The sequence below is a fragment of the Larus michahellis genome, chromosome 3, assembly GCF_964199755.1.
Source record: "Larus michahellis chromosome 3, bLarMic1.1, whole genome shotgun sequence".
NCBI classification, from domain to species: domain Eukaryota; kingdom Metazoa; phylum Chordata; class Aves; order Charadriiformes; family Laridae; genus Larus; species Larus michahellis.
In genome coordinates this window covers 67,235,933-67,260,426 of record NC_133898.1, presented here as the reverse complement: position 1 = coordinate 67,260,426, position 24,494 = coordinate 67,235,933, and the positions used below count along the sequence as shown (strand labels likewise).

At 41.4% G+C, this 24,494-nt stretch overlaps 1 protein-coding gene across 4 annotated transcripts; it reads left to right on the top strand.

The window, feature by feature from the left end:
* The first annotated feature begins 8,029 nt into the window (after positions 1-8,029).
* Positions 8,030-15,397, top strand: CCDC28A (coiled-coil domain containing 28A). 4 transcript variants are annotated; one of them, XR_012586213.1, is made up of 6 exons: positions 8,030-8,161; positions 8,996-9,190; positions 11,633-11,796; positions 12,749-12,903; positions 13,089-13,545; positions 14,649-15,397. XR_012586213.1 is itself a non-coding variant. In XM_074580591.1 (6 exons), the coding sequence occupies exons 2-6, from the start codon at positions 9,033-9,035 to the stop codon at positions 14,701-14,703; spliced, it is 555 nt and encodes a 184-aa protein (XP_074436692.1). In that variant the 5' UTR covers positions 8,030-8,161; positions 8,996-9,032; the 3' UTR covers positions 14,704-15,397. The 4 variants fall into 4 exon arrangements, 2 of the variants coding, with proteins under 2 accessions (XP_074436692.1, XP_074436693.1); XM_074580591.1 differs by having other exon boundaries at positions 13,523-13,545; XM_074580592.1 differs by having other exon boundaries at positions 8,048-8,285; positions 13,523-13,545.
* The last annotated feature ends 9,097 nt before the right edge of the window (positions 15,398-24,494 follow it).

Below are 24,494 nucleotides of genomic sequence, written 5' to 3'. Positions count from 1 at the left end.
CACAGTTCTTCACAGGCATAATCTTCACAAATCTTCTCACTTAGAAAAATTACTGGGTTTTCCTTGAGCTGAATCAAAGTTTACAAATGCGGCCTATAATTTTGCATATGGAGTTTACCATATTTAAAAAAAAAGAAGTATATTCAAGTTAGTTTTATATTGTGTGGCTCAAGAAGAAAATTTTAAGCTTGCTTGGTTTTCTTTTAAGCCAAAGGATGCATCCAAAAAATTCACCTACAAATTCTTTCCTGTGAGCTACAAATTCATCCTTGCCCACAGTGCCAGCAGAACCTTTCACAAAAATTAGGTTGCTGCTGTGCTTAAACCTTGGTTGACCACATAGATCCAGGTTGTCGGATTGTTTCCTTTTTTCTTTTTCCTCTTTTGTCTTGTATCCATCTGTTGCATGATCTTTGGGGTAGGAATTGCCTTTATTTTCTCCCTGAGTTTGCAGAGAGTTTCGCACCATTGCGATTCTTGGCCACGAGAGAAGATTCAGAGGTGTGGGCAGGTGATTGTGCCCACAAGCCCATGTTTGTGCACACTAGAGCTGAGGCTGAAGTTGCTTTGAAAAGTTAAACTTTATTTACTGGACCTTCCCTGGCGTGCCTGGGTTACTCTGTGCTAGCAATACTGTTCAGTGGCATTTCATAGAGAGAATGTGAACAGTAGTTTCTCCTACTGACATTGAGAACAAACACTGGCAAAGAAAATAAAACAATTTTTGTAGGCACTTAGCCAAACTATTAAATCAACTGAGCAAGTATTCTATTTCAATTGCTACCTTAAGATTGTTTGGGTTTTTTTTTTCTGAAAGGTCTTACTCCACTATGGTCCTCTTGTGATAAATTACTGAAGAGTTTAAAAAGCAGCCTACAGAAAACAAAAGATGCACCTTGGTTCTTTGTGATACGAGCTGCGTGTTCTATCTTGTTGTACTAAATTAATCATAAACATTATTCAATATTTAAATATTTAAAAGGGGAAAAGAGCAGGTGCCTGCCAAGAACAGGTGTTACAAATTTAAGGTTAAATAAAACACAACAATCCTTTCCACATATTATTTCCATAATATACGTCAGAAACCATGCTCTGCACTAATACATCCCCAGCTGTGCAGAAGAAAAGCCTTTTGCCACGTATTTTCCAATCTGGTCTTGTTTCTAGAATTTACTTCACACTTTGATTCACAAGGGTTCAGTTTTGCTGACCTCGATGGGATTCTGTAAATATCATGCTGCCGATCTTAGAGTGATTGTAAACATCGTTACATTCCCGGTGAGAAGCTCAATGAGTACCTTCAAAAATAATTCAGCAGGCTGCCTGAGGAGGAAGGATTTGCCCAAGGTTTATTTTGATTTATTTTAAAGGCAGACATCAAATTCATTGTTGTCTACTATTGAACATGCATGCAAGCATTTGAAGGAGTGGGGCCATATTATCCTAGCCTTTTCTCAAGCCTGTCAGTGGGTCATCTGAGTACTGTGGGAAAGGTTATTTATGATAAAATTAGTGAAACAGTTTGGTAGATGGAATAATTTGTTTATAATATATTTTAACATGTGAACTAGCACTGTCCAGGCAAGGCAACGGTGAGAGATGGAGATTAGCAATCATCCTGCACAAGAAGTCTTTTCCCTCCCTGCTTCCCCTCCACATTTCGTTTAAGCGACTCACAGCCTTATCCTTCAGAAAACCCCACTCTTTTTATGACACGCCAGCATCTAAAAACACGGAGAAATGTTTTGAAATAATTCTACAGGAGAACGCATTATACACTAGTGAACCGCCAATGCATTTCTCGCTAACCTTAGTTTTACATCCCTGACAGAGTCTGAAAAACTGTATTAGGTTTGGGAGCATACCTGAAATACTGGGTGTGCCAGCAGGGCCAGTGATAGACTTTTTCTTTTTCCAGCTGGAGTATCTGGGTTATTAAAACAACTATTATACAGTTCCAAAGTGCTTTTTCCTTTGAGGATCCTAACACACGTTACAAATACTTAAACCAAATATTTAGAGGAAGGTAAATGTAACTGTACAATCACTTGCATATCTATTGAACAAATATAGAATATTAGCATGTTTTTTATACAACTAAAACTTGCATAAAGGAAAACTTCTTCACTAGGACTGGAACAAGTTATCTGCAGGGGTGGGTAGAATATCCATTCTCAAAGTTTTCAAGGCCTGGCCAGACAAAGCCGCAGCTGACCTGATGTGGCAGTAGCCCTGCTCTGAGCGGGAGGTTGTGCTACAGGACATCTGTGCAGTTTTCATCCTCAAAGGTTTTCAAGATAGGCTGGATAAAGCCCTGGGCAACCTGGGCTGAGCATACAGTTGACCCTACATTGATTTGGAGACCTCATGATGTCCCTTCCAACCTGAAGTATCCTGTGATGCTATGACCTCCAGAGTTGCTTTCCAACCACTATTATTTCCACGATTCTGTGAATACGAAATGCAGACTAACTAGTGGACATGTTAATAACATTCTTTCAACATAATTTTCCAGGCATATAAAGAAATCTTTTTTTTTTTTTTTTTTTTCTGGAGACAAGACCACAGCGTACATCCCAGGGGTCCACCCAGGAGCTGGAGAGAGAGCTAGAGACCCTTTCAGCATAGCTCTGACAGGGATTGAAGGCTCCAGGCTGAGCTAAAATGCGACTCCTGGAACCGTGGGCAGCGGGGCGAGAGACTCAGGTAGGACTGGTGAGGGCCATTCAGGCCCTAGAGGCCTAGTTCCTGGGGTGACTGCCACATAACATTGCTGTGTGCATAGAAACTTCATCGGAACCACAAACCTGCTGCAGACTGGGAAATACTCAGGGGCATCACCATGTTTGCCAGCTTCTTATGTTTTTTTGCGGACATCTGCAATTGGCTGCTTTGGAGTTAGGACACTGGGCTATATGGACCTTTGCTCTGACCAACAGAGCTGTCTTTATAGTTGGTGGAATTCATCAAAGCTCCCATAATAGGAAGAATTGGCTTTCATTCCTAGGGAATCTCCCAGGTCATATTATCATAGAATCATGGAATACTGGGGTTTGGAAGGGGCCTTTAAAGGTCGTCTAGTCCAACCTCCCCTGCAATAAGCAGGGACATCTTCAACTAGATCAGGTTGCTCAGAGCCCCGTCCAACCTGACCTTGAATGTTTCCAGGGATGGGGCATCTACCACCTCTCTGGGCAACCTGTGCCAGTGGCTCACCACCCTCACTGTAAAAAAAAAAACCTTTCTATCTAGTCTAAATCTTCCCTCTTTTAGTTTAAAGTCATTACCTCTTCCTCTATTGCAACAGGCCCTGATAAGAAGTTTGTCCTCATCTTTCCTGTAGGTCCCCTTTAAGTACTGAAAGGTCACAATGAGGTCTCCCCGGAGCCTTCTCTTCTCCAGGCTGAACAACCCCAACTCTCTCAGCCTGTCCTCCTAGGAGAGGAGCTCCAGCCCTCTGATCATTTTTGTGTCCCTCCTCTGGATACGCTCCAAGAGGTACATGTCTTTCCTGTGCTGAGGTCCTAGTGAGATCATCACAGCCTTTGGGACTATAAGAGCAAGGGGCCAAAGCAGGGCTGGAGAGAACTGAAGACAGACAAAGAGAAGGAACTGGGGCACGACTAGAGTGGACACCTTCAGAAGTGAGGAAGGCTGGAACAAAACTGACTGAGAAAGTCCCAGGAGGACATTAGCAAGGAGCTATTAGAGGTTGGTGTATGGTAGGAAACTGGGGCAAAGTGAAGGGAAAAGCTTTGAGCAGCCACCCTACTTCAGAGGCAGCCTTGTGTGTAACCGAGAAGATTCTGCTTTCCAAGTGATTCAGCAAGTCCCTTCTGCTCTCCTTCCTTCCTCCCCTCGTTACCGCTTTGTGGGTGCCCAAATTACCATACTGCTGACCCAAGGAGGCGGTTTATTCAACATCCACATTCTGGCAAAAGATGTGTTTAGTTTTAAGCAGGTCACATATTTCATGTTTTGGTAGATAACCAAGAATTGATTTTTTTTGCAGTAAGCTGACTCTGGATACACACGTAATACTGGTGGGGGTTTTAAGCTACTTGCTCTCATGTGTAATAGTGCTGACTTCAATGGACTGTTCATGTTAGAGATGCGGAAACTGATTAGTAATAATACAGAAGTCTAAATATTTATATATGCTTATAATCATTCACCGAGCCAAATAATACATACATACATATAGAGAGATACAATGTAAGTATACATGTTGACATGTTTTCAGTGACATTTCTTGAGGGCATATCTGTCATCATTCTGTAAAGCAGAACACGCATGTGCCTAACCCATGCGATTCTACATCCATATTACTCCAGTGTTAATTGATTTTCTTTTTATATAATTTCAACTCTGCTGCACTGTTCTGCACATTTAGCTGGCTGATAGAGACATGCACACCTTGTTATGCTGCTGGTGACAAAACAGATAAAATAAGTACTTTACTTCCTATGAACAGGTATGTCCCAGGCTACATTCTTTTTTGGAAGGTGATGCTACAGCAATGTCACTCTTCCATAAGTACAAGGTGCCACCCTGTGAAATACATCTGAGATTACTTATAGAAGCTAAAGAACCGGATGCTTTCATCACTTTCTTGGAGGCGTTTAGAACCGACCTGCCATCTCATGTTAACTGAACAGGGGTTTCAAAAAGGAGAATCTGATTTTATTTGCATGCATATCTCAATACAAAGTACAGACAAACTTCTTTGAAGTTCTTCTTCAAAGCATCTTCAAAGGTGGGCCTCTAGTTTGTAAGGAGATACACACGTAAATAAAATCAGGTTCAATTAACTTTTTAATTTGCTTCTTTAACAATAACATTGTTCCTATTAAAACATTGTTACCCTTGGAGCACTTCAGTCAACAAGTATATATACACACTACCACTGTAACGCTTGTTGGTGTTGTCAGAAAAAAGCCTTATAAGGGAAGAAAAAAGCATTTTCCAAACTGTGAATCATTACTACAATACAAGATTATGCAAAAGCTCAGCTAAGTGGAGATAATCCAAAACACTTTTTTTTTTTTCCTGGTGAATGTATGATATCTTTATTTGATTCCAGGCAATGGTGTTATCTGCAATAGGATTTGTAGTATCAAATCAAGATCACACTACCTTTGATTCTTCGCTCTTAACTTACTATTATCTTTTACAATAAATTAATTATTCACTATAAAATTACTTTAACTATGAAAACATACAATAAAGTCTGATGCTTTCCCAATTATCTGCCCTTGTAGGCTCTCCTAAATCAGATATGGAAGTGAGTAATTGAGATATTTTAATAATAATTCTAATATCATGTAGTGTGCAGTGATAACAAATGTACTTGGAGCAAAACATTACCTGTGTGCTAAAACTGACTGTAAGGCTTTTCTAGGGTGTCCCAGGGAAATCATGCACTGTTCTTATGCAAGTAACTAAGTTACTGTACTTGATCCCTCATACTGAGAGACTAAACTTCAGCAGGGTTGGCTGTGGAATCAATTGCTTTCTGAATATAATTTTATTTTAAAAACACTTGCATTAGTGATGGAAAGATTTTCCCTTTATTTAAAAACAGCCCATAAGACATTCTATTTCAACTGCTGTGGTAGAAACAAGGGATACCTAGTCACCCTCCATCCTAACTGCCAAACTTCTTTGCTTTATTCTGCACACACAGAACACCCTTAATCACAGGTGAAAAAACAAACCACACCTCTACATACAAAAGGTGGGTACATTTACTTGCTCATAGAGCGTGTGAAAAATGAACTGAATGAACACAAACATTTCTGAAGCTACCCTGCAGAAACAGTCCTTATCTCATACGAATCTCAAAAGTATTGATATTATCTACATCGTTATTATCTGTCTGTAAATCTTGCTTTTTACAGTTTTTGTAGCCCCCATACACATGTGTGTGTGAATAAGAATTCTACTGGGCATCCCTATGGCTGAGAATTCATGACTGGCTACAGCCTGTGCGAATTTTGCTAGGTCTTGTGTCCCTGTAATGCATGCCAAACTAGATATCAGATTTGATTGTATTACAGAATCAAAAAGACAGTGAACAAATGTTTCTGCTTTTCTACCTTTCCCTTAAATCTTATACCACCACCTTTTTGTTTAATGTATCTCTAACGCTACAGAGCTTGCTTTCTTTTTTCTTTCTTCCTTTCTTTTTTTCTTTCTTCCCACTTGTGCCTTTTTTCTTACAAGACTTGTAGCTTACACGTAAAAACCCCAAGATTGTTTATTCCCATGAGTGAACTGTCAGTGTATCACTGATACAGATCTCAGAACTGATCGAGCTCCTCAGATCCAAGCTGTGTCCTGCTATGAGGAATTACTTTCTCTGCAGAATGACCTTCAGTGCACATTTGGTCCCTGTCCTTCACCTGAGGGTCATTGCAAATACAGTCTCCCTGTGACAGCTCCCCTCTTCACACTCAAAGTGACCACTGAGTCTCACAACTGCAATGTCCCACAAAAGTTGTGATGAGGCCCTGTTACATCTAATAGCCCCATGAGTCTAATTCAAGATCTGTAAGGCAGCTCCGGATCAGGGTATAACTAACGAATCAGATTTTTGATATCACAAAAGGTCTAGACAGAGGTAGTCAGGCACCCTAGTTGCATACCTCTGTTAAGTCATACAATGGCTTTATATTGAAACGCACCCTTGCAAACATCAGTAAAGCCTTTGGCCAGTGCTTTCGCCCTGGGTGACGCGGATTATACCACTCTTCACAGCTGGTGTGTAAGCAATGTCCGAGAGTTTTCATCAGAAAATGTACAGTTACAAACAACGTGTTTCTTAGGTAAAAACTAAGATCTCATTGCAAGTAGAAGAAATTCAAGCTGACAGACAAATTGTAGAGATAGTCGGTAAGCTCATCTCTCTAAGCAACAAACTACTGTCACATGGGGGAAAAACACCTCGAGCTACCAGCCATGGCTAGGAAAGATGTGCCAAGCATTCAAGTCCACAAAGCCATCACTGACAGGGAGCACAAGAGACAAGCGATGACCTGAAATGCAATTGTTTGAGTTCCTCTACAATAGAGAAAATAACAGGAAATAGACTGGAGGGGGGGCTGAACTTATTAGTCGCTAAGGCCAGGTAGGCACACCCTGCTAATATTGCCTGCCTTGAAAATTAAGTTCCTGTAAGACAACTACTCAAGACTGGAATAGAGATCGGAAAAGAATTGGAGCTGTATCAAACTAAACGTGGCAGCTGGGTCCTCCTCGTTTAACTTGGACCTACAACCCCCCGAGAACATCCCGATGAAGCTGTGTGACAGAGGCGGGGGTCCTCCTTTTTTATCAGGCCTGTTCTTTCCCCGCCGCTACTTCTGAACAGAGAGCTCAACAGCTGCAAAGCGAAAGGTGAAGCACGGCCGAGGCTTGAGGAGCTCCGGCGTGCGAAGCGATGGTGCCACCTGCAGCACAGGCCCCGCCACCGACGAGAATCCGCCTGGCACCCGAACCTTCAAAAAAACCTTCATGTTGGAGCTCCCTGTACCTCCGCGGGGGACGCGGGCAGAGCTCCCGCAGTCCCATCGGGCGTGAAACGCACTGCTGCCCAGGAGGCGACAGTCCCTTTTCCTCTCCTGCCGTGTTTCAACATTTCGGAGCCACGGGACTTGGCGTTTTCAGCGCTCAGCCTGCCTCCGCGCCCAGCCTGCCACGCATGCGCAAACCGGAGTGGGAGCGCACGGAGGCGCTGCAGGGAGACGGGGGGAGCGGAGGGAGGCGGGGGGTTCTCCGCAGCGGACATGCGGCCTGCCGCCCCCCCGCCGCGCCCGCCCCTGTGGAGGCACCGAGGCCGAAGACAGTCGCCCATCTCGGCAGCCGCCGTGCCGAGAGGGTCCCATAACCCCCCCTTCCCCCGGCCGCCCCTCGGAGTGCTGCAGGCCCCGCCCCTTTTAGCCGTTAACGGCCGCTACTGCTCCGCCCGCCAATGCATCCGGAGGCGGGGGGACTCCCACAATGCACCTCCGCGAGGCGGGACGGGGCGGGGCGGGGCGGGGCGGGCCGGGCCGCAGTCATGTGACCTGCGGGCCGTGCAGTGCCGAGCCCGCCGCTTCCCCAGGGGCTGGTGAGGCCGGGGGTCCGCGCGCGCGGCGGCGGGGGCGGGGCCTCCCCACAGGTAGCGAAGGGGGGCGGGGCCTGCGCCTCGGCGGCCGTTTAACGGGCGGCGGGCGGCGGTTGGAGAGGGAGGGTGGTCGTTCGTTCTCCTCACGGAGCGACAGGCGGCGTCGCGAGTCTTTGTGGTAATAAAATGACGGCGCGTAGCAGGGGCTGGCTGGGCCTGAGGGCAGAGGAGGTCGCGCCGGGCGCGGAGCGGGCAGCGGCCCTCAGCGGGTCAGTCGTGGCGGCCGCTCCCCTGACAGCACCCACTGCCGTCTCCGTGGGGCGGTGGGTTGCGGGGGAGGCGTTTCCCAAGGCGAGGAAGTTATTAGGCAGCACCCGCTAATAGCATGTATAATAGCAGTAATACAGCCTATATGTTATTGGGTGGCACCCGTCAATAGCATATACAGTAGCAATAACAACTGGGCATCCACTGAGTTTTGACAAGGCCGTTGCCTCTCCCTTCAGAGGAGGTTGTTTGTCAAGGGTGAGTGACAGCTTCCTCATGCCGTCGTCATTTCTCAGTGTTTTGATTGTCACGGGCTTGAGTAGTCTACAGGATTATTTTCTAGCAATAATCCATGGGACGCAAAGGTTGAGATTGTTTTGAGGTACCTGTCGGCTGAAGCTGATGCTGAAGATTTTAATTCCTGCCTGTTTTGCTGATCAGACAGGCCCGGGCAGCTTCTCCAGAAAACTGGATTCTCTTGTTTGAAGAAATTAGTGACTGCTCATCTTTGAAGAAACTATAAAACTGTATTTCCATGCACTGTGACCTGTTTTTTCCCTTGCTTATACTGTAAATGCCAGTTTTAATGGATGTTTCTTACTTTTTTTCTTCCCTTTGGAGGACAAGAAATTAGTCAACATGCAGTAAATTGGAAGAAATGGAAGAAAGGAAAATCAAGAGGAGGAGCCCCAAATCATCTACCAGTCACCCTGCTCAGGTTGCAAACTCTAAGAAAAGCTCAGTGCCAGTCAGTAAAAGTACAGCATTTTCAAATCCCACACCACAGCCTGCGGTACAAAAACCAAAGTTAAAACGGTAAGCTTGGGAGCATCTTGCAAGCTCAGTGGAAGTGGGAGCCAGAAACCTGCCGATGCTCAAACAGCCTAAAGGGTGTTTAGACTGTCTGGGAATAAAGAGAAAGAACTTCAGACTCATGAAAATTTTTGATGACCTGTCTTTTATTTTGCAAAACGATTTGTGTTTAATGCAATATAACGGCTATTTTACAGAAAAGGAACGTGCTCGATACTCTTCTTGTAAGCTTTATAAAATGTTACACAATGCTGTAGGCTCATACTGATAAAAATATAGCTGAAGAGGCGGTAGCCTGGTGTGACTGGTGAAAGACAAAAGTTGTGTGATCAAATATGGCAAATGTGAGCATCATATAGGAGACAGCAGACCCTCAGATGTACAGCTGTGTGGAACAAATAAAATATTACACGACTGCAAGGTTGGAACTGACAGGGCAGGAAATGAAGGACATAAATTGAACAGGATGAGCTAGAACTGGCATTTCCAGGTGTTTTTGTTTGGAGACCCATCAGTGGGGGCAGCGGTAGCTCCCAGGCCATACTCATGCGCACAGAGAGGCATTCAGATCTTTAGGAAGTGCCATTTTGGAATAGTTTGGGTGTTATTGATGATACATCTATTTCAATTTGAGAATGTTAATTTTCCTGCATGTTTGAAAATATATTTCTCGACCATGGCAGATACAGTAGATAAATAAGCAAAGAGGGATTTTTAAAGTGAAATGTTAGCTAGGGAGAGAGCTGAGTTTATTGACCTGAAGATTAAGTACTGAACTGTCCTCTTTGGCACAGATAGATAGTCTGTTTGAAGGATCCAGTATTGGCCTGATGAATAATGAATTTCTGCAACGTAAAGTCTGTCTATACATTATTTTTCAGGGAAAATGTATTAATATTTTGAGAGAAACAATAATAAATGCTGAAGTGCTATAAATCGGTGGTTTCTGCAGCTGACTGTACTTTTTACTTAAGTCTCAACACTGTTCTGGAATGCACTAGAAATTCATTTCTTGTAGGCCACAGTATTGGCTAGAGAAGAAAATGTCTTTTTTGCTTTAAGTTTTGGAAAAGGACATTCTTACTCAATTGTTCAGTGAAGCTTTCCAAGCAGTGATAATACAGACAACTTCTTGAACTGGAGTCCAGCAGGAGTGGTAATTGACATAACAATGTGAGGATGAACTGCTGTTTTGATAATGGAGTAGGAGTATTTAATGAGTTTTCACTTCATCCACAAGAATCTAATGAAATAAATTTTCCAGGAGTATTCAAGGGAAGGGTGGGGCCTGTTATTCTGCAAGCAGTGTTATCTGCACGAATTAAATAAAACCTCCTTGCTAAGCCTGTGATTTTTTTTTACATTTTGTTTTTTAATAGCCCATAGTATTCTGAATTTGAATTCTTAGGCTCTGAATTTTTCACTGAACCAGATTCTGAACAGATTCACCATGAGGCTGCGGAAGCAGCCATGCCAGCGTGAGAGGAGGGCTGTGTGCGCATATGGATGGGCAAAATCGGGGATGAAAACAGCCCCTTACCCGAATTGTATTAGGTTAGGATGCAGTCTGTCTGTCTGTGGATCAGAGATGGAATATGCTATTTCTTACTGGTAACTGAGTGTTGAGCTTCCATATCGATTGTGTGTTCATTTGGACCTATAATGGTTATTCAGTGTCATTCATGTAGTTTCTATGGGCACATGGTGCTCTGAATAAATTTTATGTCTAGAGAAAAATGTGTGGGGATCCAGGAATTTTGATGGTTTTGCTGCAGAGGGGGCTGTAGAGGATTTTCAGCACGTTTAACATTTGTTCAGGCACGGACTAGTTCCATTTGGTATGTGTTAGAAGACTGGGAGGTTGCTTCTGATGGTGAGTTTTACAAAATGTGGATGTTATTTGAAAGTGGGAAGAAGGAGCTCTAAGAAAATTTATCTGGAGGCAAGGTCACCTTCCTGTATAGATTATAACGAGGTGTTTTTCACACTGGTTGCAGTCTGTAGGTGTTTGTGACAACAGGAGCGTATTTTTGCTGAGGGTTTTTCTTTCTGGCTTAAAAAAAGCTTGCAGGTACTTTTGGGGTGATGTTAATGTAGATAATGCCCCATGCACCATCTGTCATTATTGGGTGATGGTCCTCTTGAGATAATTAAGTGGCCATTACGTATATGTGCTTGGTTGATGTTTCCCACTATTAATAGGAAACCACATTGTTGGAATTCTTAATTTTGCAGTATCAAACTGTCAAGGTAGTGATGATGTTCTTTATTCTGAAGACAAACTGGTGATCCATTTTTTAACTTAAAAGGAGTGATTGAAATATGTATTATATATTTTCCATTTCATTTTCAAAGCCCAGATGTAAACTCATCTTACATTTCAGATTCTCAGTGAAAGTAGGAAGTAATCTTTTTGGGTTTTATTAATTATTTTTTTTTTTTCAGTGTAATAAAAGAGAAAGCAAAACCTCCAGGAGGTGAAGCAAAAGGGGCACAGGCAGCACCCATCCAGCATTCTTTTCTCACAGATGTATCGGATGTCCAGGAAATGGAAAGGGGACTTCTGAGTCTCCTGAATGACTTCCATTCTGGCAAACTTCAAGCATTTGGTAAGTGCATGAATTGTCTGTATACAATAATTGTTTTTATAGCTATACAATGGTAACATTTGCAAAGAAATGTGCTGTATGGACAGCCTGCCAGTTTGTCATGTTGGTCTCTGCTGTATGAAATGAAGTTTAATATAATTAATAGATGTTATAGTCCTATTGTAAGGTCTTTGTTGTGAGACTACTCAAATAACGTTTCATTGTACCTTCCAGCATTCCTTACCAAAGCCCGTACCTTGGCTTATGGATTGAAGATACCAAATTTAAAACCACTTATTTATGATATTTAGGAATATTAAGAAGTAACTGTATTTAACACCTGATTTTGCTGCATATTAACACTTTAGACTATTTGTAACAACTTTTATGTAATCCAATGTAAGTTGCATTTTACCCAGCTTACTCTTCTGACTTAGCATCTTACTGTTCTTACTACGTCACAACTGATGGAGGTTTCAGAAAAAACATGACACTCTTCTGCTTCCTTTTTTCCCCTGTACTGAGTAGAAAGATGCTTTTGCAAGTTTAGTGTTAGGTGAACACATTGGTTCCACACCAATTTTACAAGAGAACCTGAAAAGCCTGTATTATATAAAGCATCAGTTGCAAGAAACCCCCAAGATTAATCAAAATTAGAAAGAAGGTTTATCATGATCACATTTCAAGTTAAAAATACAGGGCCTTCCTAAATCAGAGAGAAGTTCAGAGAATAGAAAAAACATATATTCTAAAAACCAGTCTAGTACATTTGATAGTTGTCATAAGTTTATCACAACATAACACTAGACAGGATGACAGAAACTTCAGTCTGTGTAACAGGGAGAAATCATTGAGAAAGCAAATTAACTTGAAAATCTGATGTTTAAATTCCTCTGATGCAAAAAGCTGCATCTTCACACCTTCATTTACTCTCTCAGGTTTCTTTATCTGAAGCTGTTGCTCATCCTTTTAGGAAATGAATGTTCCATAGAGCAGATGGAGCATGTGCGGAGTATGCAGGAGAAACTTGCTCGCCTCAATCTGGAGCTCTATGGGGAGCTGGAAGAACTCCCTGAAGATAAAAGAAAACTAGCCAGCGACTCCAACCTGGATAGGCTGCTATCAGATGTAAGTATGGGGAAGGTAGAAAACATGGAACTTTGCCCACAGAACTTGGCTCAGGAAAACAAACACTGGTGGGTGGGCAGTGATTTACAGTTGAGGAGAACACAGTTCTGTAATGAACCAAGATGTAAGCCCTGCCCTTATCTGGGTTTTGGGAAAACACAGTACCTTGTTGCCTTTTTTTGTAGGCTTGTTTTGGTGAGTGGAGCAGCCTAGCTGTAAACTGCCTGAGGATGTAGGCCTGTTTAGAGACAGCCAAGGTACCGGGGAACTACGACCATTTTCCCTGTGGTCCATCCTCCTACATCCAGGAAAGATGTGTATATTCCATACTTCCAGTTTCTTCTTTCTCTAGTGTATTATGTCCATAAAACCCCAAATTTAAAATTTCTTTAAATTTCCTGAGATAAGCAGATTTAAATTTAATTTGGGACTTGGCTCTGTTGGTGTAGAATTCAGTGCAGGTTTGCTTTGCTTTATGTAATAAAAATCATAATTTTCAGCCCAAACTATTAGTGATTTACTTCATTGTTTTAATGTATTTATTTTATCATATCAGCATAATTGTTGCATTTGACTAACTGAAATGCCATTTCTGATACTTTCTACACTTATATTGCAGCTAGAAGAACTGAATTCATCTATGTATCCTTTTCCTTAAATGTCTGTTTTGCATCATAATTATTAACTGCAATCAAATCACAGTATATTTCCCCAGTAACTCTTGTCTTTATAGGAGTCAGATTGCTTCAATAATGTCCTTTTTTTTTTTTTTAAATTAGCACTGTTACACAGTATGGATTTTTAGATTCTTCCAATATGTAAGTGACTGGATCTTAACACTTCCAATTACAGGCTGTTTTTTCATGTGGTGATTCACTTAGCTAGCGTGTACCACGTTAGACAATGTGTTGACAGTCACAAAGCCCATCAGAAGCAGGGTCTTTCTACATGCGTCTTGCTGAGACATTCTGGAACAAACGTACATAATAACATTCCTCCTATAGTATTCAGCAATGTTGTGTCCCGTTGATAGGTGAATCCTATTACCTTCCAATTTTTTTTCTAGAAATAAGTGCAGCTTTTTATCACTGCTTTTACTGTGAATAGTGGACTTACCTAATTTTTTATTTCTAGGGTCAGACTATGGTTGAGTCAAATACTTCAGCAGAGCTTTGGTACTTGAACAAATGCGTGCTCGTAGCCCACCCAGAAGAAGATAAAGCTAAATGTCTTAGCTTGTCTTTTAAGTCATGCTTTTGATAAGCTAAGGATACAGTTGAGGAGTGATACATTCAGTTTATACTGCAGTCTAGTTATTTCTGATGTTACACACTCTGTATGCATTGAGGAAGGTGGCACTCCGGTTTGGGACTTAAGATACTGCACTGGTATATACATTCTCTGTGCCCGTAAAAAGCCTTTTAAGGCTAGGTCTCATAAAGAACACAAGTGGAATGTGATAATAATATCACATAATAGTCATAAAAATAATCTGCCATCCCCCTTGATCCACCAGCTAATTCTGGAGGTATGTAATGCTTAAGTCTCATCAAGGAAGATTAATCTACTGTTTTGAGAACTAGCATAGGATTTAATAGAACTGAATTCTTCTGGACTGGTGCATACCCATGACAGGACTAAGGTTAGTTCCGTGTAACACTTGTTTATATATAAAGTTTATATATAAACTCTTGTTTATACCTCATCTACACGTGAAGGTGTTATTCCTTAATGGTTTGCTTCAGCCAAAAATTGCATTTAGCAGATGCTCAAGATATTCCAAATGGTGCCACGGGCTGAAAGAACAGCTTTATCAACTTGGATTCTTTCAGAAGCTTTTCTTTTGTTTTTCCTGACAGTGGAATCTGGAACAGTTGTTGGTTGGGTTGTTTTTTTAATTTTACACAATGAAGAATCAAAGTGCAAATCCAAGTGTTTATTTTTGCACATTCCTCTGAGTGCTGCATTATGTCAGGACTCAGCATCTAGAGTTTTAAGTAGGTTATTGTGGCACTATGCTTTTTATCATTGCCTTATTTAATAGAAAAATTGGGGAAACGTGGAAGTACATTTTTTCTGCTGTGTTGTTCATATGGTTGAAAATGATATATGTATATGAAGTTCATTAGCATTTCTCCAATTTTTTTGAAGGTAGCGATGATGTTGCCTGTCTGATCAGTATGTAGACAATCTGCACACTGTATCTTAAGTGTTTTGTTGATCAGTGATGCCACAGATTAATTTATTAACAATAAAGTAAAACATTTTAAATATGACGTTTCCTTTAAAGAAGTTGCTATCTCTTCAGCTGTGTTAAGAAGACACAAGTTCTTGCATGGTCTGAATGTTTGCAGAGTTTACTTTTTTTCATTACTGTGAATAATCGTGTCACTAAATTAGAACTATCATACCTGCTAGCACTCCCCATAATTTAAGTATTGTGAAATTCCAAAATTGAGTAAACAGTTATTGTTCAATAAATCCAAATATGCAATTTTGTAGTCGTTCCTGTGTTATAAGTAGTCTGGTATTAATTGGTGTCATCTTCATGTTCACGGTCAGAGAAAAAATTGTTTTTGTGTAAAATCAGGCTGGTTTCTATCCTGGTCCATCCAGCTATGCCTTTGCTTCTAGGCTTATTTTATATTCAGTTTTTAGGCAATACATTCAGATTCTATATTGTATATACTTACTGCGCCAGGAATGAAACCTGTATCCTTCTACTTGGGAGTGAAGCTTTCATTGGCCCAAAGTGGGCCCATGGCCAGGGAACAAAAGACGCCTGCTGTTTGGCATCTTCAGAGAAGGTGCTTCTTCAGCCACAAGATGTAGTTGTGGATTCCATGAGCTCCAGCTCCTTTCAGAATCACACAAAGTGCCAAAGCCTGTGCTGTGCAGCTGGGGACAGAAAGATCATTTTAACAGCTCAGCATGCTCTGCCTACAAATTCAGCCTCAGACACTGTCGTTCCCTGCCTCACCTATCAGGCAAGTCTCAATGGTTAACGAACTGGTAAGAATCCCAGTTGTGCTCTTCCTTAGGATGTTCTTGTTCTTTACATGATTTGTCTCCGTTGTTGAGATTCTCTAGAAGTTTTGCATGATGGTGAAGTTACCCCCAAGTCCCAGCCTGCTGCTGGGTACGTACCATGAAATCCAAAGACAGCTTGGGAGAACTAGAATACCAGCGTGCTTCTCACAAAAGGAAGCCAAGGGTTTTTTTTTTTCCACTCTTTAACCAGTAGTTGGGCAATTACCCTTTTCTGCACAGTAACTTCTCCTTGTAAGCACTATGGCCTTATTTCCATGCAGACTTCTGCACATCAAGCAAAAAACCATCATGTTTTAGCCTCACGCCTCAAGGTGTGTAAAGGTGCCAGGCCACTTTCGGTGGCAGAGGTCACCAGCAGAGCTGGTTAATACAAGGAAAATGACATTCCTGCAGCTCACTTTGATTCAGGAGGAGCGCTGTACCCTCAGGAGCAGCTTGTTGCCAGCGCTGTATATTGCAGCGTTGTAATGCATAGTGGTCCCAAAACATACTTTTAACCAGCAGTTTTCATAGCTTAAGCTATTCTACAACAAAGAGAATTCTTTTTCCTTTTTGGTCTCCGTTATCTAAATCTGCTTAGGCTTACAACTTCAAACACATTTCAAGTAATTTATGATCGTGTGGGCTGGCAGGTGTCTTGATCATTTTTGTAGCAATTTATGCAAGTAAATAACACATAGGTACAATTCAAAATATGGAGACTAACAAATACCTTTCTCAAGCAGCTGTTTAGAGTTATACAAGAATTAGCACCTTTTTCTTCAACCATCTTAAGCCCACAGGCAATTGCAAGTCACAAAGAATGCACTAATTGCAAATAGTTAGGAAATTAAAATTCTTTTATCTCCTCCTGGATACACATTTGCGTCTTTTACACAATCCATTAATAGCACACGCTCATTATCTTTTGGATTCATACAAGAAAATTTTGTAGCAACATCTTTGCGAGACTGAGCTTCTCTTTAGGTGGTAATAAACTAATCGCATTTCTAGGCTCTTGCAGGAAAAGAAAAAAAAAAATACTATAACGTATTTGTGGAGAGTCCTGTAATTATAAAAGTACCTAAGTGGCTGCATAAAATGAGCTTCTCTGTTATCCTGTTTCCTGAAGAGTTGTTTATGGAGATAAAAGTGTATTGACATTGAGTATTTCCTGGCCTGAACTCACACTGATAAAGGGATACAGTGTTTGAAAGACGACGGCTCTTTCCTGCGTCACTGATGTAGATTACCTCACTCCAAGAGACATCTGTGGAATCTCAATGCACAAAAAAGAGAAAATAAAAGTCAGGAAGAAAAACTAATAGGAAAGGAAAGTGTCTTAGAGAAGATGTGGAAAAGAGGTGGCCAGCAGGTTGAGGGAGTCGATTCTGCCCCTCTGCTCTCGTGAGATCCCACCTGGAGTGCCATGTCCAGTGCTGGGGACCCCAACACAAGAAGGACATGGACCTGTTGGAGCGGGCCCAGAGGAGGACTAGGAAGATGATGGAGCCCCTCTGCTGTGAGGACAGGCTGAGAGAGTTGGGGTTGTTCAGCCTGGAGAAGAGAAGGCTCTGAGGAGACCTTATAGCAGCCTTCCAGTACCTAAAGGGGGCTACAGGAAAGACAGGGACAAACTTTTTATCAGGGCCTGTTGCTAAGGACTAATGGCTTTAAACTAAAAGAGGGAAGATTTAGACTAGGTAGTAGGAAGAATTTTTTTTACAGTGAGGGTGGTGAAACACCCTCTTATGAGAAATCAAAACTCCTGTTTTCACACGGGTAATTCCCCCAGCTATTCCCTTGTATAAATCCCGACTGCTGTGGGCGTAACAGGTGCTTTGAGGGTACTTTTTTCTAAAAAGACAGGAGCTGCTCAGAGGTTACCCATCGCAGGGAACTGGGGACAGAGCTCCCTTCTTGAAAATGAAGACGGCAGACAAATTTGTCCTAGGCTATCCCAAAGCACACAAGGACACAAGCAGCCTTACTGCGTCTTTGAGTTGTTTCTTCTAAACACACTTGCGTCTCATCGCTCCTCATGCCATCAAATCTGGTGCTGTGTGTCAAATGTCACACACAGGAACCAGTTCTGAGTTCAGAGACCGGTTAGGATTACTAACACGCACGTTTTAGCCAGCAATACTTCCGTTTTAATTCATTTAATTTAATTCACTCCTTTTTAATTACAAATAACTAAGTTCACTCTCAGTGATCTATGCCTTGAGCAATCTGGCTATCGTCATCACAAAACATGGGCTTTATTATCACAGCCCTCTTCACTCGCTATAAAAAGAAGACAGAATCCTCCGTATGAATGCGTACATACCAAATCCTCTGCTGACTTCCCAGAAGTACCAGCCAACGCGCAGCGCAAAGCAGGCACAGGGAAAGCGGTGCCACTGCAGCACTGCAATGGAAAACGCAGAGCAGGCGACAAAGGCATCCCCTGGCGAGTAGGCTGGGGATGGGCAAAAAGCTGGGAGAGGACAGAGCCAGGAGCGCCCACCCCAACTGACCAAAGGGATATTCCCGACCTGAGCAGCACAAGCTCAGGGAAAGAAGGAGGAAGGGGGGATGTTTGTGGTTATGGCATTCGTCTTCCAAAGCAACTGCTGTGTGAGGCGAGTCCCTGCGTTCCTGGAAGTGGTGGAACACCTGCCTGCTGCTGACGGGCAGTGAATGACACTCGGCCAGAGCTGGAACAGATGCGAGTGAGGGGTTAATTGAACGTGGTCAGATAAAACTGATACAAGTAAAACAGTATTTCTTAATACCTGGAGGAAAAAAAATCGCTTAGTTATTTCAAATCTGTTCTCACACTAACAATTTTGTTGTGCTATACATATTTACGCAATGTTTAGCTAGATGATTGTCCCTGGCACTGATACCACGGCATTCCCTCTCTTCTTCTCCCTAGACCGGAACCATTACGAGCAGTCTCTTTCCGATGAGTACCTGCCAAAAGTTTTTTCTTCTGGTCAGAAGGTCAGTGTGTAAAAGACTGACCAAGTACAAAGACCACCGCTCCAGCCAGAGCGGCGCTAGGGCTGAGAGACAAGAGAGCAAGGGATTCTCACCTGGCAATTCTCACCCCCTTTCTGTACAAAAGGCCTGAAGTAAAACTGAGCCTGAATTCCTGGGCAAGCAAACTCAGATTTTTCCTGTTAAAACTACCAAAATAATTAAACGTTCCAAAAGGCATCTGTCTGCTCCCCAGTGAATGGCGTACTCCAGGCATATGCTTCGATTGACGGTCTTGTTCCCAGGCTAAGTGTATGACGTCTGGATCCTGAAGAACAATAAAAATTAAAGTTGCAGTTCATGATTTACATCCAAGAAAATCAGTTTTAATTTAATATTTCTCCTAATGATCCTCCTCAGCTAGGTTTTGGAAAAAAAAAAAAAACCAAACCCCAAAACAACAAACCAGTGACACACTCCACATGACACTTGCTAAGGAATTAAGGCCAACCCCATTTAATACAATAAATACTAACTTCCCGTAATAACAGTGTACTTTAAGATTTGTTTAAGCAAGCCTGAGATTCTGAAATAACTGCAGATGCCTATAATGCCACTTGGTTCTCTAAAGAGTTTAGTTTTGATAATTTTTAGCTTGATCTGTAATTTTCATCTGAAACCAGCTTTATAAAACAGTTTTGCATTGTCTGCTTTTGCCTAGTTAAACTATCACTTGAAATGCGTTAGTTTTCCAAGTCCCAAAATAAACAGCGTCTGACTATTAATATGGAACATTTTTTTTGAAGAGAATAGTGTTACTAGCTTAGCTCTTACTTACGATTTAGCTCATTTCCTTTTAGTTTGGACTAGGAATCCGCAAGTTGTTAAAGCCTCATCAAGCGCTTTTAACACATGCAAATAGATAAAGAAATGGATGAGCACAGCTAAATTTTATGAGCTCAGCTAAATTTTATGAGCTCTTCAACACAAACAGCACGTAGAAGTCACCACATACAGTAGGGGATAAGGACTGCATGATTAATTCAACTAAGTGTCACATCGACTCATTCGGGGATAAAGCAGTTACGTTATTGTTGGCTACTAAAGAGGAAAACCAACTCGTATTTCCTCCCCCCGCTACTACGCAGTTACTATATACACAGAGCTGACAAATTCTCCCTGCGGGGAGCGTGACTTGGCCCATGCCTACGGCGTACCCGGAGGCCAGCTGCTCACTTAATCCTCCCGCCCCTCAGTTCTTGGGCTTTAGCCTCCTCTGCTTTAGGTGAAATCAAGGTTTCCCGGCCCACCATTCGCACCTCTGTCGGACAAACACTGCTCAGATTGGAGCGGCGCTCAAGAGAAACGCAGGTTGCCGCTGGGCTCTTACAAGAAAGAGAGGCATGAGGATACGTGAGCCACGTTTGCCACTTTGTAACTAAAATCCATCACGCAGGATGAATTCAGACACTTACGGCTGGGGACGCAGAGCCTGTAAAAGCATTTTCTCAGGAGTTTGTTACTGCAGGAAGTTTGATTTCATTCCTAATACTTACTTCAAAAGCTTTTACTGTAATCGTTATAATCATAATCATTGCAACATGTAGTTAAGGCTTCTGTCAGCCAAATAGGTTGGCAGAAACTATAGTAGTAGCTAGACCGATGAGTAATTTTAAAAGCTTAATGCAAGTAAATACTTTAAACAATGTATTTCCTACTCAAATGCAAAAAGGTTTCCATATAATTCTCAAAACATACCACAGAAAATAAGATATCTCTGAATCACGGGACTAGCTGCAGGATGAATAAGAACGACATGTAAATCACCAGATATAGGCTATAAGGAGTAAAATTATTTTACATTGTTTTCTTTATCTTTTTAAGCTACAGCTTACTATATAAATTCTAAAAGAAAAACATGACCAAGAAAACAGACAGAAACGCACATACCAGTATTTCTGTAGCAACTGCTACTTTTTGCTAAGCAGGTGCCTAGAGACCATTTTTATTTTGGAATTTGTAAGCAGAATTCAGAGCTGAATGCCTCAATGAATGCGTAATTTTGATTTGTGTACTTTTGACAACAAATGATCCTTTCTTTGAATTCAATTCTCAAGATGGTCTTGTCCTCTGATCAAAAGAAAAAACATCTATAGATATTCTAGAGCAGAAAAAAAAAAAGGAATATTTTAGAATCATTCCATTGTTTAAACCGTCATCAGAACAAAGTGAAACCTGGGATGTTGCTGCATTTTAGCTGTTAGTGCCCAACACTACAGAAATTTAACACTACTGAGTTCACAGCACCAAAATTTTATTCAGCTGCAGAGTGAAGTCCTGCTCCATGCAGGAATACAGAAAATACGTCTTTCTTCAAACACTATTAACACGATATCTTTCACTATAACTTCTGATCTACCCTAGAATAAAATTTCAAATGTTTTAATAAAAATATTTCACTGATGGCCAGGGCTGCTACACAGTTTTAAACGCAAGTTTAGGCTGTTGATTTGACAGGCTGCCCTGGTATTTACTTAGTAAAGAACACAAGGTTTTTTTTTCAGGATCTCTGCATTAAAGGAATAATTGTATCTGAATAACTACAGGACAGCTTTTCAACTATGTGGCCATCACCCTTCTGTTTCACAACTACGTAAGTGTCTAAAAAAAATAAAATCTTTTTCTTCTCAAGCTGTGTAAAGCAATTGTCTATTATCCCTTTCATTTACTGTCCTAAACCTCCACCAGTGACAGACCTTCAATATGAAGTTGCTGTCTGAAACAATTAACTCTGATTTTAGGGCACGGACACGGCAGACACACGAAGCAAGCTTGCCAGGGAGCTGCTCACGAGCGAGAAGAGCTACGTGCACACACCGGAAGCTGTGGAGGTTTCCATGGAATGCAGCATCCGAAGTCATGCTAATGTTCAAGCGATCTTCTCTGGTAGCAGGATCTTACAACTACGCGTGCCCTAGCAACTACGAGCGGCGAGCAAGAATCTGCTGAAAAGCACTGCCGAGGCAGTATCCCTGATCTCACGCGACTGGAAGCTGTCGCGCTGCCTGGGGCACTGCACCGAGCCGGGAGCCAGTTTTGCTCACACCGCTGGCTTTTCACACCCCTGTCGCTGGAAGGTTATTGTTTTTCTTTTCTTTAAGGATAATCTGTAGCAGCAAAAGATAACGCCAGTCAAAAGCTTCTGTGTTTCAGAGACGACGACGGCTCTGATTCTGCAATGAGACCTGACACAGCACATTTCCGTATTAGTGCCGAACTTTGCTGCAATAAGGCTTTACACAGAGACTTGCGGCACGCTTCCACGAGAGCTGTAAATCTCTCCATTCTAACCCCAAAATCCTCCATATGACATTTCTAGTAGCTGATGTTAGATCTAAGTTTTGAATCTTAAAAAGTTAACCACTGCAATAGATCATAATTTCCCCCCTCCTATTTAGAAACACCAAGATTAGTATGAGACCTCCAACATACAGGTCTTTAACAGTATTAAAGCAACAAAACCCCGAGCAGGCAACAACCAAGAACAAACCAAGCTTTCCCACGAACTGGCAGACTGGGACCAGAGCGAATGAAAGAAAAAGAGTACGCTGCAAATAATCTGACCACCCTGATCAATGCAGCAGCACTAAGACAAAAGCCAAAATACCGAAATGACTGAAAATTTCAAAACACCAGAACGATTGCAGTCTAACAGTTAAGCGTGTGCCAATACAAGAAACATTTATATGGAACCCTTAAAATTGCAAGGCACCTGTGAAAGAAAATAGGGGTACGTTAGACCATTCAGACTACCACAGCAACTAATAAAAATCATTTACATTTCTGTATCAGGATTTTCAATCTAATCTAATATAAAATAAAAACCCCCACAGAAACTACAAGAAAAAAGTAAGCATTTTGTATTTTAGTTTTAAACATTGGCAATACAGCCAGTTCAAAATGTAACCTTGGCAGACCTGCTTCAACTTTCACTGGTTGTACATGAAAGAATATGCTGCCTAGCTGAGAAAAAGTGTTTTTCTTACTTTGTACAGGCTAAAAGTTGTAAGCACCTTAATACTTTCAGAGCAGTAATAAGGGGCTGAATAGGCTACCAAATCAAACAAGGTCTGAGATCAAAGCTGTACGTTTATAAAGTGTCTTGAATTTATAGAGATCTTAAGGATTTTAACAACAAACCCAGAAATCTCTCACTGGGTTAGTTCCTAACTCAAGAATAAAAAAGAATAGTCTTACACTACAGACATACGTTAAGCGCCAGTCTAGAAAGACAAAGTAGCCTAGAAGTAGTTTTAGGTTAGTAAAATTAGTTTAAAAAAGTTAAAAAACGCTAAATAACTTGGCTTATATTTTACAGGATAACAATTTCTTTTGTTTTCATTTGAAACCTAGGTTTCAAATATTCTCACAGAAGCATTTCCAGAGTGAAGTCAGCCCAGACCTTAAGCAAATTATTAATTTCAGTCTACCATCTCAAACACGTACAAACTTCTTCAGGAACATGCTTTATCCTGCAGACTCAGCAGTTTGCAGGGTGAAGTCGAGATCGACAGCGGGAAGTCCGCATTTATCATGCTGGAAATGAAAAGGAACTTCTTACAGCTTGTTGGATAGAAGAGTTCATTTGAACGAAGGTTTGATCCCACAGGATCCCACGTCAGAACTGAAAATTTCTAAAGACAACTACAAGCAGATTGCAAATCCACATGACACAAGAATGAATTTTGTACTAAGAGTGTTAACTTTATGCAACTTCACAGCAGTTAGACGTACTGTACTACTATGAGTTTGCATCAGGCTGTACTTTCACCTTAAGGTTTCAGGAATGCACTTAAAATACGGATTTGCTGAGAAAGCAAGCTGCATGCACGATTTCACATGTCTACTGGTAAATTTATATGCCCAAGAGAGGAGTACACAGAAATTCACGTAATTTACTGAAAGGCTCCCGCAGTAAATTAATTTTGAATTTACCACCTCGATCATCCAAACATGCGGATGCAGCATAAAGTCGAATGCTATTACACAAGAGCCTATCACTGCAAATCTCAACCCTGTTCCTACCTGATTTAAACATGCATTCAGACTTATAATTAAGCACACGGTATCAAGTACCTGGGTTGGACAATAGCACTACATCTATACCTACTGACACACACAGTTGCAGGCTTCCTTTGGATCCAGCGTTCAACCTATTTGCCCCCATTTTTCTTTTATCTTTACTGGTGGTTTTAAAGTGTGAGGACACAAATATAAAATAATACGTGAACATCACAATCCCTCTTTATCAAAAATTGAAATCCAAAATTCTAGATTGGAATCAACATCATATCTATTTTCAGTTCAATTTTTGGTAGTAGTCACCCTGTATTAATTCAGATCAGGACAGTCTTGAGTTGTGACAGTTGAAATGCAACCCCACTTCAATCACGGATTTAAATGGATACAATTTTTTTCCCCACAAGTAGAACAAAATTTTTTCTGCTATTCTACATGCATAGCTATTTGCAATAAGGAAGTCTGAAAACTTCAAAAGATTCCATTGTCTGAAAAGGCTACAAAAGAAAAGGATAAAA